At 38.6% G+C, this 12524-nt stretch overlaps 1 protein-coding gene across 5 annotated transcripts in view; it reads left to right on the plus strand.

The window, feature by feature from the left end:
- The first annotated feature begins 540 nt into the window (after positions 1-540).
- LOC145775851 (VWFA and cache domain-containing protein 1-like) overlaps positions 541-12524 on the plus strand; it is a 41079-nt gene continuing 29095 nt past the window's right edge. For 3 of the 5 annotated variants that reach the window (XM_082587235.1, XM_082587243.1, XM_082587250.1), the window contains exons 1-5: positions 541-753; positions 1320-1385; positions 5133-5288; positions 6418-6620; positions 8814-8973. In XM_082587235.1, the coding sequence (XP_082443361.1) occupies positions 610-753; positions 1320-1385; positions 5133-5288; positions 6418-6620; positions 8814-8973 (729 nt within the window). In that variant the 5' untranslated portion in view covers positions 541-609. Of the gene's footprint in view, positions 754-1319; positions 1386-5132; positions 5289-6417; positions 6621-8813; positions 8974-12524 lie in introns of those variants that run through there. The other 2 variants (XM_082587266.1, XM_082587258.1) reach the window with 2 other exon arrangements.

Raw genomic sequence — 12524 nt, forward strand, 5'->3', positions numbered from 1 at the left:
AATGAAGTTGATGCTATAATGGGGGTCTGGGGGGCGTACCCCCCAGAATTTAAAATGACTATGATGATTTTAACCCACTGTCCAAAACTCACCTCCCCCCCCCCGAATTCTAAAAGTGGATAGAGCCCCTGCTACTGTGTCTGATGTTCAATCTTTTCAGGTGTGCACATTAATGTTGGCAAAGCCAATAGGCCTACCTACAACCGAAACCGAGGGTCTATAGCCTATGCTTTACCACATCCAAGTGGCGATTGCTGGCCAATCTACACAAAGAGGATACTGCTCCTATTGAGCGAAAGTTGATACTATCTGCGGTCTGGTGCTCAGAGATACAATCGCAAAAAAAAAATTGAACGAGGCCGTAAGAACACAACACGTAATGTTTGTGATAGCCTACTTTGCAAAAAGACACTGCGGAAAAAAGTTTATTTTTCAACTTTTTTGTTTGTTAAGCAACAATGCTTGTCTGTTTCGCAAGTATGCAAAAATATAATATTTTTTAGTAATTACAATAGGCAATAACTTCAATTTACCATCCATTCTATAACTACTTAAAATAATCTGTGTTCTTTTACGATACTCAACTTCTTGAATCAGGCATCAATAGCAATGAAAGCAGTGACGGTGGTATTTCTATTAATTCAATGCATGCGGTTTGACATAAGCACAGGTGAAATGACGCTGGATGCAACACTGTTATCCAAGAAAGTAAAGGGATTTTTAGATACAACAGTAAAACGAGAAGCTTTACAGGTAGGCCTAAATAAAATTTTACAGCTTTTGTAAACCAAATAATGTGGTCTAGTAGGCTACTCTAGTCTTTGGCAGGTTTCCATTAAACAAAAAAGGTAGGCTACGGTACGGAAGTGAAATAATTTTCTTTATAGGCCTATCTAAATTTCATGGAGTTTACACACATGGCAATGGATTCACTGTTTCCCAATTTTAATCACAATAAAAGTAACAAAGCAATTATGATAGCAAAATGCAGAATGATTTCAAATAGGTGTCTTGAACCATATTTGTCAAATATTTATTGTAGAAAATTTTCAAAAGGTAACGAAATTTTATTTTGACTTCGTTTGAAATGTTAGGGTTCTTGTGAAGTGTTCTGATGGAGTAGAATATTCTTTGGTTAGGCTTTAGCCTGTTTAGACCAAAAATTGTTTCGAAAACGAAACAAAGCAATGATTTTCCTTCAACTCAAGCACTTTGATTTTATAAAGCGTTGCATTTGTAAGAGTTAATAAGGAATATTTACCACCACTGCAGGCTGGTTCAGGAAATAGCAATCCTTTAAAATTATTAAACGTTTCCAGACATACATTTGGGACAAACTGATATATCGCGAAGAACAATTTGTACCAAAACAGATATTGGATTCGGTAAGAAATCGTAGCCTACAGTTTACATAGGTTACTGATGTTTATTGCATGCTTACGAAAATCAATCGAGTTGTAATCAATTTCAAGTTCTCTCGCTTCCGTCGGGGGAGCGGTGAAACAGTGTGGCGCCAATGCCCACGCTTCCGAGAACATCGTCGGCGGAAAAAAATGTTTTTAATTTTGCAAAAGCGCATTTTTCTTTGTGTTCCCATCTCCAGGGAACACCACTCTTGGTTAAATGATATAACGGTTGCGCTACCGTAGAAAAATCTAGGGGCATAAACTTAGAATAAAATTGAACTGACCCAGAAAAGAACGTAAGGTGCCAACATTGGAAGGAGCAGGCATGTTCAGTACAGCATCGACTTTAGGACCCTTTGAAATCCCCTGTTTAGAAAGGACATGACCTAAGTACTCGACATTTGCCTGGGCAAATCTACATTTTTCCTTCCTACACCTAAGACCTTTCGAAGATAAACGATCGAGTACCGTAGTCATTTATATAAGGTTCTGGAAATGCTCTTCCGCCGTAGCTCCACTTATCAAAATGTCATCCAGGTAGACTGCTACACCTGCAGTGCCAGATTAACAAAATGCGGGGCCTGTAGCAGATTGATTTGATATACAGATAATAATTGAATATTTTTAGTTGATATTCATTGCATCTGAAACTGAACGGCCACTGCCTACATTCTCATCGTGCGTTCGATTTTGGACAATTCTTCTTGTGCTTTTTGGTCGGTAATCCGACACTTGAGTCCGCTTCTGCGCCTCTGACTCAAACTTAGCAAATTGTTTTCTGAAAGTCTGTAGGGATCCCGCCAAAGAGGCACACAACGCTGAAGCAATGTTGAGATTTTGCCGCTTTGTCTGAAGAGAGGCTTGGCTTGCCTGGAAGCGATCGGGTAAGCTATTAAAAAACAAAAACATTAAGCTTCCAATTTCGAGCAACTCCATTTTCTCGAGGAGTCCATTTGCCTGCTGTCGACATTTTGCCTTTTGCACTTGGTCATTGGCAAGTTTATCCAGTGCCTCCTTTTGAAAAGAAAACGTTCTTTAATTGCGTAAATGGCATCAGCTCTTCCGGACCATCGCGTTTCAGAGAGCTTCTTTAGCACTCCACCACCTGAACACTCCAGAACGGACCACCGGTGTGTTGAAGCAGCAGATATTTTTAACGAAGTCAAAGAACTGAACTGTTTCTGGACACAATTGTGCAGCGCATACACCAACTAAATTCAACGAATGAGCATAGCATGGAACATATTCTGCAACAGCACCATTTTTTTTTGACAAGTGCCTGTAGGCCTAGGCTACTCCGTTATATTTCCCGCTCATGGTGGACGCGCTATAATCACTCTGTCCAAGGCAATCGGCAAGATTGATACTCTTCTCACTGGTGTACAGTACAGTCGAATAATCTTCAAGCAATCGTGGGCTCGTGGCACTCGATCAGGCAGTTGCCTCCAGCGGAAATTACCGGTTTAAGTTTACCATAATTAAAAAGGGATAAGACGTTAGGACGAAGTAATTTAATCCTACAACTATAATATTCTCCCTTGCCATTCCAGTTTGCAAGCCAAAAATTACTTACCAACTATGTTCTAAGCTTACAATTTTTTGCAAAAAAATGTTTTACTCGCCAAGCGCGGGGCCTTGTGAAGCGCGGGGCCCGTAGCAGCTGCTACATCTGCTAATAGTTAATCTGGCGCTGTACACCTGGAAGGTCACTAGTTAGATCATCCATTATCTTTTGGAAATGGCCTGGGGCAGAAGAGATGCCAAACGGCATAACATTTTGCAGTAAAACCCCTGTATGGGTAGGACTTAATGCCAATATTTTTCGACTCTTTGGACCTAACCTAATCTGGTTATAAGCATCTGCCAGGTCAATCTTAGTGAATCCGTGGCCACCCCCTAGTTTACGCATTAAATCCTCTGGAAGAGGCAAAGGGTGCCCGTGAGTTTAAAGTTGTGGATTAACCGTCGAAAAATAGTCACCACAAACCCTTAATTTGGATTTCTTACCTTCGGTAGAAGCCTTGCGAACTGGTACTACAGGAGTTTCCCAGTCGCAAAATTGTAGGCCTACAGGTGTCCAGCAGATACGTTTTTCTATGCCGGCGTCATAGGCAAGAGCTAAGTCTTCTTGAATGGCGAAAGGCACTGGTCTGGGCTTTGAAAACACTGGTTTACAATCAGAGTTAAACTCAATCTCTAAATCGTAATCCTGAAGACAACCTAACTCAGGTTTAAATAAGTCTTCGTATTGATCACATAACTCGGAACATGATTTTTGCAAGTTAAAATCTATGTGGTTGTGACGATGAATGGCATGTAAAGATGAAGAAAATAACTTATCTACCGAAATATCTAGTGCTTGAATAGCATCACGCCCTAATAAGTTAAGGTTAGGGATTTCACATACCATAAATTGAACTGTGGTCGTCTTTCCCGATTTGTTGCAACTCGCTTTGGCAGTGAAAGATCCAACAATAGGCATCGAGTGCTCACTTGCCGACTGAAAACGTAGCTGCGGAGTCTGCAAGATAGGGTTGCCTAGCTGCGACCAAACTTCAGAAGAGATGAAATTTCCCCCTGTAGCTGTATCAAGTTCCATTAAGACGGGAAAAGACTTAATAAAAATTCGAACCTCGAGTTTAGGAACTTTACACGACGAATTATGAACAGTATTTACCTCCTGTATGCAGTTGACCTTAGAAGAATGAACTTGTGCGGCTTTTCTACGACATGCGGATTGTACATGCCCTGTAAGTTTACAGAAATGACAGACCGCATTTTTAAATCTGCAGTTGTTAGCAAGGTGATTAGAATTACCACATCGATAGCACTTACTTTGCTTGTTCGCATTAGCACTGGCCACTGTAGCTTTTTTGAAAGAATATCGTCTATGGGTGCCTTTAACTTTATGTACCACCGACGGTTCAGTGCCAGAGGCCTAAAATGTTTGTAGGAAACTCAGAACGAAACAAGAAAACACTTAGGCTATTATTTGGAATGTTTTCGTTTTTTTAATCATGTTTAGTAGGCTATAGGAGTGGCCTCTCGTTGGTAGGCTACCAGGTCCTATTTTTTTTCGACGGCCCTGACTAACCTCATATGTGTAAGGATTGTTAGACAGACAGACACTTGTCCACTGCAAAGCATAGATGAGTGCCCGCTGTCCATATAAGTTGCAGTAGGTTACGCAGTATGATCAATTGATCAAGACAAAGGGTTTTCGTTTTGTGATTCTTGTGTAACGCGTTTTTCTTGAGTGCAAACAAATGCAAGTTTGGATCTCTAAACGAAACTAGTTACATCGAAACTAGCATAATTGTTTGTTTCATTCAATGGTTTTCGATTTTGTTTGCACGAAAACATCTTTGAAAAGAGCAACTTGTCCTCCTCGTGCTCATTTTGAACATTCTTCACAGTCCTATTTTAATTGGACAAGCTGTTTCTGATAAACTGTATAGCCTATGGTCCAAACTATTTAATGTCATGAAAAAATTACTAGGTTGCACGTTAGAATTTAGCGTTTTTGTTTAAAGAAAACACGCACAAAGGCAATTAAATGTGTAACTGATAGGTAAGTAATCAGTAGTAGGTCCGTGAGTATAGACCTTCTTTATATGCACAACAAACACTAACAGTTCAAGTAGGCCTACTTGATATTGGCTGGCTAATTTTTTGGATCATTTGTTTGCAAACTTTAAGCTCAGCACAACATTGAATATTTTTAAGATGGTTAGAATTTTTGGAAAAAGGTTGCGAGCAAGAATTCGAGCTTTGCAAAAATTGAAGGACGCAGTTGTGCGGTCTTATGGTGCGAGCGGATCACCACATCAACCTTGCTGTTCTGAGTTTGAAACTCAATTCAGCAGGCAACTGAAGCAAGAGGTAATATAGTTTACGCTTTAAAATAGATAACTTTAAAACACGTGTGTCTTAAGAATGATCAAAATCACATTCCAAACTACTTTTGGATGACAAAGTTAGTCTTTTTCATCCCTTATCAAGATTATTTTACCTCACAGACCTCCCTCCCTCCAATAAACTTTATTATTGTTGTCTCATTTGCCACTTGTGCAAACATGGGTTGTTATTGATAGTCCAAAAATTAAAAAACAAGAAGCAAATGTGAGGCCTGTGGACATAGGCTACGTTACATTTGCAACAGTCAACTTGCAGTTGCAAGCGGAGCATAGCGATTTTGAACTTAATCCGCGCTGATAGCTCAGTTGGTTAGCGCGTGACTTCGTGAAAGAAGAAGCTTCAAGATCAAGCGCCGCTGGTTCGACTCTCGGGGTGTGCGCTTGAGCAACGCATTCTAAGCACTGCTCTGCATTCAGTGGCACCTAATAGATGGAATAATCCCCGGCAACAAGACTTCATCAATTGGAAACTTCCCTCTGTCAATCTCGGTAACCGGCCCTGCGCCAAAAGCCTCTACAAGTAGGCCTATGCAAAACTACCAGGAATAACCTATCAAGGCTTTGTCAGTCCGAGGATAGAGATTCAAAACCAACCAACCAACTGCCTTCACTCAATACTTTCCACCAAGGTTTAAATTCTAAACTTTTGAGAATAAAATTTTCTTTTCAACTTGGTCAACCTTATAACAACATTCTAATTGAGACTTACTTCTAGTGTAGGCTACTTCAATCATTGCACTTTCCGACTCCACAACCACCACAAGCCATGACAGAGTTGTGGAATCGAGCGAAAAATATAGAACGGCTCTGAATCCTCGATTTTTAACTGGCCAACTCCAACTCCACCGCCCTGGTACTTACAGATGCAGAAACTCTCAGATGGAAGCAATAACTTGTTATCTAACCTATTCGTCGATTAGGCTACACATGAAAGATTGATTTTCGTACCATAAACAGACCATAAGTTGAAACTATATTTCGTTTTTAAAGCGATTTTAGTAGTGAGGTGTTTTTCAGGTGGACTGTCACCGGGGATATTTATCACGGAGACTATTAGGCCTATTGGCCTACATTTTTACGGATTACCTTTTTAGGTTGCCACTGATAGATCGTGTCAAGTTTTGGCCCCAAATGTTCCTGAAAATCCTGTGTTGTTGTCACGCTACTTTCAAGAAGTTGCTATGCAAAATTATAAAGAAACGCCATCATTAAAATGGCAATACTTTGGCAGTGAGCAAGGAGTCACAACAATTTTTCCAGGAACAAAATTATGTGCAGACTATGACAACAGATTCAGGTTAGAAATGAAATATCGTGATGTCAAATGCTTATCACTTCGGATTTCTAGCTGGTAGGATTTGATTATACATTGCTCTTTTGCAATGCTGATTTACGATCAATTTACCAAGTTTTATCAGAAAACAAATATAAATTATTTGCTACAAAATTCCATCAGAAAAACTCGAAATCATTATCGCATTTTTAGGCTACTTGCTAAATGGAGTGCAGTCTTTAGAACTCGTTGCTCAAGCGTACACCCCGAGAGTCGACCCAGCGGCTTGCTTTTAAAGCTTCTTCGTTCATGAAGTCACGCACAAACAAGCTGAAACTTATTTAGTCGAAAAGACGATAGGCTATACGCAGTAGCCTAATGTAACGGCTAAATGTATTATGATATATATACGCTGTTAATGCATTATGTAAAGTACTGGTATTGTGCTATAACTTATGTGTTAATGTTCTTAATTTTGGGTCTTTTGTTTAAATGTTTGGGTGGCAGCTGACTTTGGTGACCTTTTGGTCTTTCGCTGCTATCCTTGCTGTGCGAATTATTTGTGTTTTTGTATATTTTTGTTTTTTTATTTTTCGCCAACAAAACAAAAATAAACTGAACTGAACTGAACTAACTTCACTGCAAACTGCTGATAAACGTTTTTTTAAGTCGTCTTTTTAACTTTAACCTTAGATATTTTTTCCACTGTTTTCTAACGATGCTTTTTAATTCTTCTTTAAAACAGTAGTGCTTCATTCGTAAATTTTCACTCTATTGGATTGCAATCTGGAGATCGAGAAAATCATTAATCTTTTAAATGAAACTAGGAGAGTTTCTGGACAATTACTGTATCTGGTCCAGATCTGGTAAAGATCTTGTCAGATCCGTATCCGATCTGGTAAAGATGTGGACCAGATAAAGTGGTTGTCTGAGTTATCTTTACGATAACTTAAGTGGCACGACAGATGTGTTATGCTAAGCTTCATGTGATGAGTTGTAAAATAATGTTATTTCGGCTAATCGAAAAGAACTTTTTCATTAAAAACTTGATTCGAAACAAACCCAAGACAAAGGAATTTTGCCACGAAGTCAATTTTTTTCGAAATGATAGTTGCTTCAAACATTTCTAATAATAAGCAACCTAAACCTAAATGCTGAAAAAGATAGTACAGTTGCAAATTTTATTTTTTGTATTGCTTTCTACGTTTGAAGATTCTCTTCCATTTTTTGTCGGCTGCGTAGCCGAGTGGTGAGAACGTTCGAAAGGACGTGGGTTCGACACCGTTCCAGAGCACGCGGCTGTGTCTCGGAAAAGACACTTAATGGCAAGCCAAAAATTAGGGGAGCAGCTGACACGAAGATTATATGTCACTTCGCTGCTTCCTGTCGTCTGTTGTATCGCGTGTGTGGTTGCAGTGTACTGTATGTCATCGCAATGGGCGCAAATAAAAACACGATTATTATTTTGTTATGAGTGCACACTGCACAATCGAAACAAAGTTGCTGGAATTTGGAAACAACCTTAAAATAAAATAAATTGGGGCCTCAACAAAATAAATTCGCTTTTGATAATCGTTATAAATGCAGTCAATCTATTTGGTCAGATCATATGATCAAGCCAAATTGATTTAATCAAGTGGAATCGACTGTAGACTTGTTTAGAGCAGCCTTACCATACGAACACTCAAAGCATAGACAAAAACACAAAAAATTTGGTCACTTGGATAGCCTTTCCAGACAACCACTTTATCTGGCCCAGATCTTTATCACATCTGGTACGGATCTGACCAGACATCTACCAGATCTGGACCAGATAAAGTGGCTGACTGGGTCTGTAGTTTTTATGACGTCGCTTTTGTATTTCATCACATGGCAATTTTTAGTTGCATAATTTCACAAAAATATTTTTTCACCTTGGTTTAAATTTAATCAAACACTTTTGAACACTGGGATATCATACTGAAATAAAGATCGAGGGCTCCAATCATGCGCTAAGCAGATTCTTCATGGCATCTCTTCACTAAATCGTTTGATTTCAATCGCTTGCAGAAATTGATTTCTTACGGGTAGGTAACAGTGGTTTTATGAGCTTTTAATATTTTTTAGTTTGTTAAAGCGTAGGCTATAAGCTACTGTGTAACAGCAGCATATTATTTGATTCAATTAATATAAACAGATCATGGGTAGACTAAATTGTGGATTGACAATGCTTTGCAGACCATGGTACAGCCAAGCCATTTTCCCCGATCCAAGGCAAGTTGTTATCGTTATAGATAAGAGCAAATCAATGGGTCGAACCCACAGTGGTCAAACCTTGCTGGAAGTGGCTAAAACAGCCACCAAAACTATCATAGAGACACTGAATTCTCACGACACGGTAGGCTATAAATCAAATTACTTTTGTCTTGTTTTGTTTATATTACTCAGTTCAAGACGTCTCAAGTTTCACGTCTCAGTTCAAGACGTCATTACATTCACTTTTCATTATCCAGTAGACATTAATCTTTCTAGTCTTCTACTATTTTTTGACCTTGGTTCTTCGTATACGTTATTGCTACGTGACCTATTTTCTGTGATAACCTATTTGATATTCCTGGTTTGCATCTTTTCCTTGATCGGTGGTTCTTAGTATTTTAGTAGTCATCGAACTCTTTCAAAGATTTAGTAACCTCTTGACCGATAGCTTGTTTTTAAAAGGCGCCTAAATAAAATTTTTGTCAAATTACTCTAAAATATATAATTTTAGCCTATATTTAATGTAGCCTACGCCTATATAACGGTAAGCTTCAATTTTAGAACTTTTCCTGAAATAAATACATTTACAGACCCATTTGACAATACAGTCCTCCCAGACGTAGCGGTTTTGCTGCTTGTGGACTCCTGGTCGGAAACAACTGTGTTAAATTGTAGTGAAAGTGAAATTCAAAAAATCTGTATGGAAAACAACGGTTTCCAATGCTTAACCCTATCTGTAGCGACACGGGTCTTTTTGAGAACCCCCCACTCTAGTAGTGAAATATTTCTCAGAAGGAAATATGCTAGAAATGTGAAATTTCTTGACTTTTAGTTTTTGTTTGTTGCGAATTTTGTAAACCTACACTGTTCATTTTTCTACCTTCCTGTCCTTCACAATAAGCATTTCGTCTCAGGTGGCTAGACATTTTCGAGCAATGCTAGATCAGTGCAATATAAAAGTTAGCCTACTGCAATTACTTTGAAATGTAAAAACGCCTAAAAATGGCTTATATTTATGAGAAACAGTAATTTTTTGTTTAGTTTAGCATTACTTTATGTAATAATTCAAAAATTTCAATTTTGAAGCTTTTTTTGGGGAAATAGAATAAAAACTGACTTTCTGATGTCTTTTCATCTCAAACAATTTATTCCAATAAATTTTTAGCGTAAAAATTCAATTTCTATACGCACAATACACATGGCTGTTATCTTGTAAAATATTTTGGCTCTGTGATTTTCATAGCTCCCGTTATTAAAGATTATTTAGCAAGATAGCCCGTGACGTACTTTCCGCGTGCGAAAACAGCTAGTATTGAGATAGGGTTAATTTTCTTTATGAACTTGAAGAATGTGCTTAACCCATATCCTCCTACCGTCAGTTTATACTGACAGCACATTTAGATGGTTTCTAGATTACAAACCGTTTTGTCGAAACCCAGTTAGTATGTTATGAGGCTCGTAAGGTCTGTACCTAAAACTATAGGGTAGCCACTTTAACAAGTCGAAATTCTGCCACTGAAATTGATTAGAATGAAACCGCCAACCAATCAGAAGCTACGGTTTAAGTGACGTAAAAAATGGCGAAAGGAAGATGCTAGAAAGCAAATTAAGTGATGGATTTTTTGTCAGCTGGTTGGCTTAAGGGTTAAGGTTAAGGCTAGAAAGTAGTCATTTCATTGACGCGGGTTCGATTCCCACTACTGCTATTGCTCTTTTTCTTCTTTAATTACCAAATAAAGTTCAAAACAAGCATTAACTCTCTGGATGAGTGCAAGAAGGATCACAATTGGACGGCAGCCTCTTATAACATGTTCTGATTGGTTGGCGGTTGCATTCTAGTCAATTTCAGTGGCAGAATTTCGACTTGTTAAAGTGGCTACCAAACTATAGTACATTTAGTGAAATTCCGTTTATCCTTCGACTGGATATAACGGATCAAATTTCCAAAATGGATATTTTTTGTTGTTCGAAATTATAGCGGTGTCAATTTTTACTGGATCGCGTTATAACGACATAAACCACGAAATTAGTTAGAACTAACATTGCTGCATCCATATTTTGCATACTTAGAAGAAATTAATTGTTTGTTTAAGTTTTGTACCATTTCCGCTTCCGTCAGTTTAAATTGACGCTAGGGACAGAAGGGAGCATGTAAATAGTAAATGATTTTAGAAATTATGTGCAGAATAGTTGAGTTTAGGGGTTATATATTTTGCAAACATTTTGATTCTGAAGCAAAACGTTGATATATTAGCAAATGAAAACTTAATCTAGGTCAATTGGTGAACATAATATGGTATAACTGTTTCATTTTGAAGTTAAAAGTAGTGATATATCATACATCTTTTGATTTCATACAGCATAGCAATGGCAAAACATTTGCATGATAGCAACAAATTAACAGTTTTTGAAGCATTGGAAGCTCTTGAAAGGTTAGAAACTGATGAAGAATCAATATCAGAAGTCGTGTCTCAAGCAAATTTAGTTATATTTCCTCCTGAAGATGATGGCATGGATACAGATGAAGATGATGGTGGTAAAATGGATTGTTTTCCAGACAATCTATCTGGTAGACAGTTGTTGGCTAATGCTGAATTGGATCGCGTATTCTTCCAGATGGAATCAAATAAGTATGCCAGGCAAAAAGGCAATCACACATTTACAATGACGTTAAAAAAGTTGAAATCATTTATAGCGATCCTTCTGTTAAGCGAATATAATCAAATGTCACGACAAGAGATGTATTGGCAGAGGCGAAAGGATTCCAACAACCAAATGGTAACTGAACTGATGACAAAAAATGAATTTGAAGAATGTAAGCAATTTCTTCATCTCTCTGACAACCAGCAATTAGACAAAAGTGACAAATTTTCAAAACTCCGGCCATTCTTTGCTGCAGTGAACAAACAATACCTTGCGAACTACAAACCTGAACAACATGTGAGTGTGAATGAAAGCATGGTACCATACTTTGGGAAACATGGCGCAAAACAATACATTCATGGGAAGCCTATAAAGTTTGGCTATAAGCTGTGGGTGCTAGCGAAGCCATTAGGCTACTGCGTACAATTCCGCCCTTATGCAGGAAAAGACTTCCAGCTGGAAGAGTACGAGGTGCCGGTTCGACACCGCTCAAGAGCATGTAGCTGTGTCTTTGGCAGGACACTTAAAGGCATGCCTGAAGGTGGACACGAAGATTGGCTTCCTTGCCTTCCCGTCCTCTGAATCTAAATCTTCAACCACCGGGTGTAAGCCTGGATACGACAAAAAAAAAAGCTCATTTGATGCAACATCTACCTCCACAAAGCGAGTCCAGTTCCAACTATCATGTGGTTATGGACAACTTTTTCACAAGTCTGGGACTTCTGCGATACCTTCGTGAAAAGTCTATTGCAGCTACAGGAACAGCCAGAGTTAACCGCATGGAAAATCCTCCCCTCAAGCGAGTTAATGAAGTTGACAAGTTACACAGAGGTGCCTCGGATGTTGCTGTGGAGACATCACATAACATTGCTGCTATCCGATGGAAAGACAGAAAAGTAGTAAATGTTCTGTCAACCTTTGCAGGAAAAGACCCACTGCAAAAAGCGAAGCGATATAGTAAGCAAGAGAGAAAAAAGATTGATATTCAGCAGCCAAATGTAATACACGTTTACAACCAACACATGGGTGGTGTTGACCGTTTGGATCAAA

This window comes from Aplidium turbinatum, chromosome 1, assembly GCF_918807975.1.
Source record: "Aplidium turbinatum chromosome 1, kaAplTurb1.1, whole genome shotgun sequence".
NCBI classification, from domain to species: Eukaryota; Metazoa; Chordata; class Ascidiacea; order Aplousobranchia; family Polyclinidae; genus Aplidium; species Aplidium turbinatum.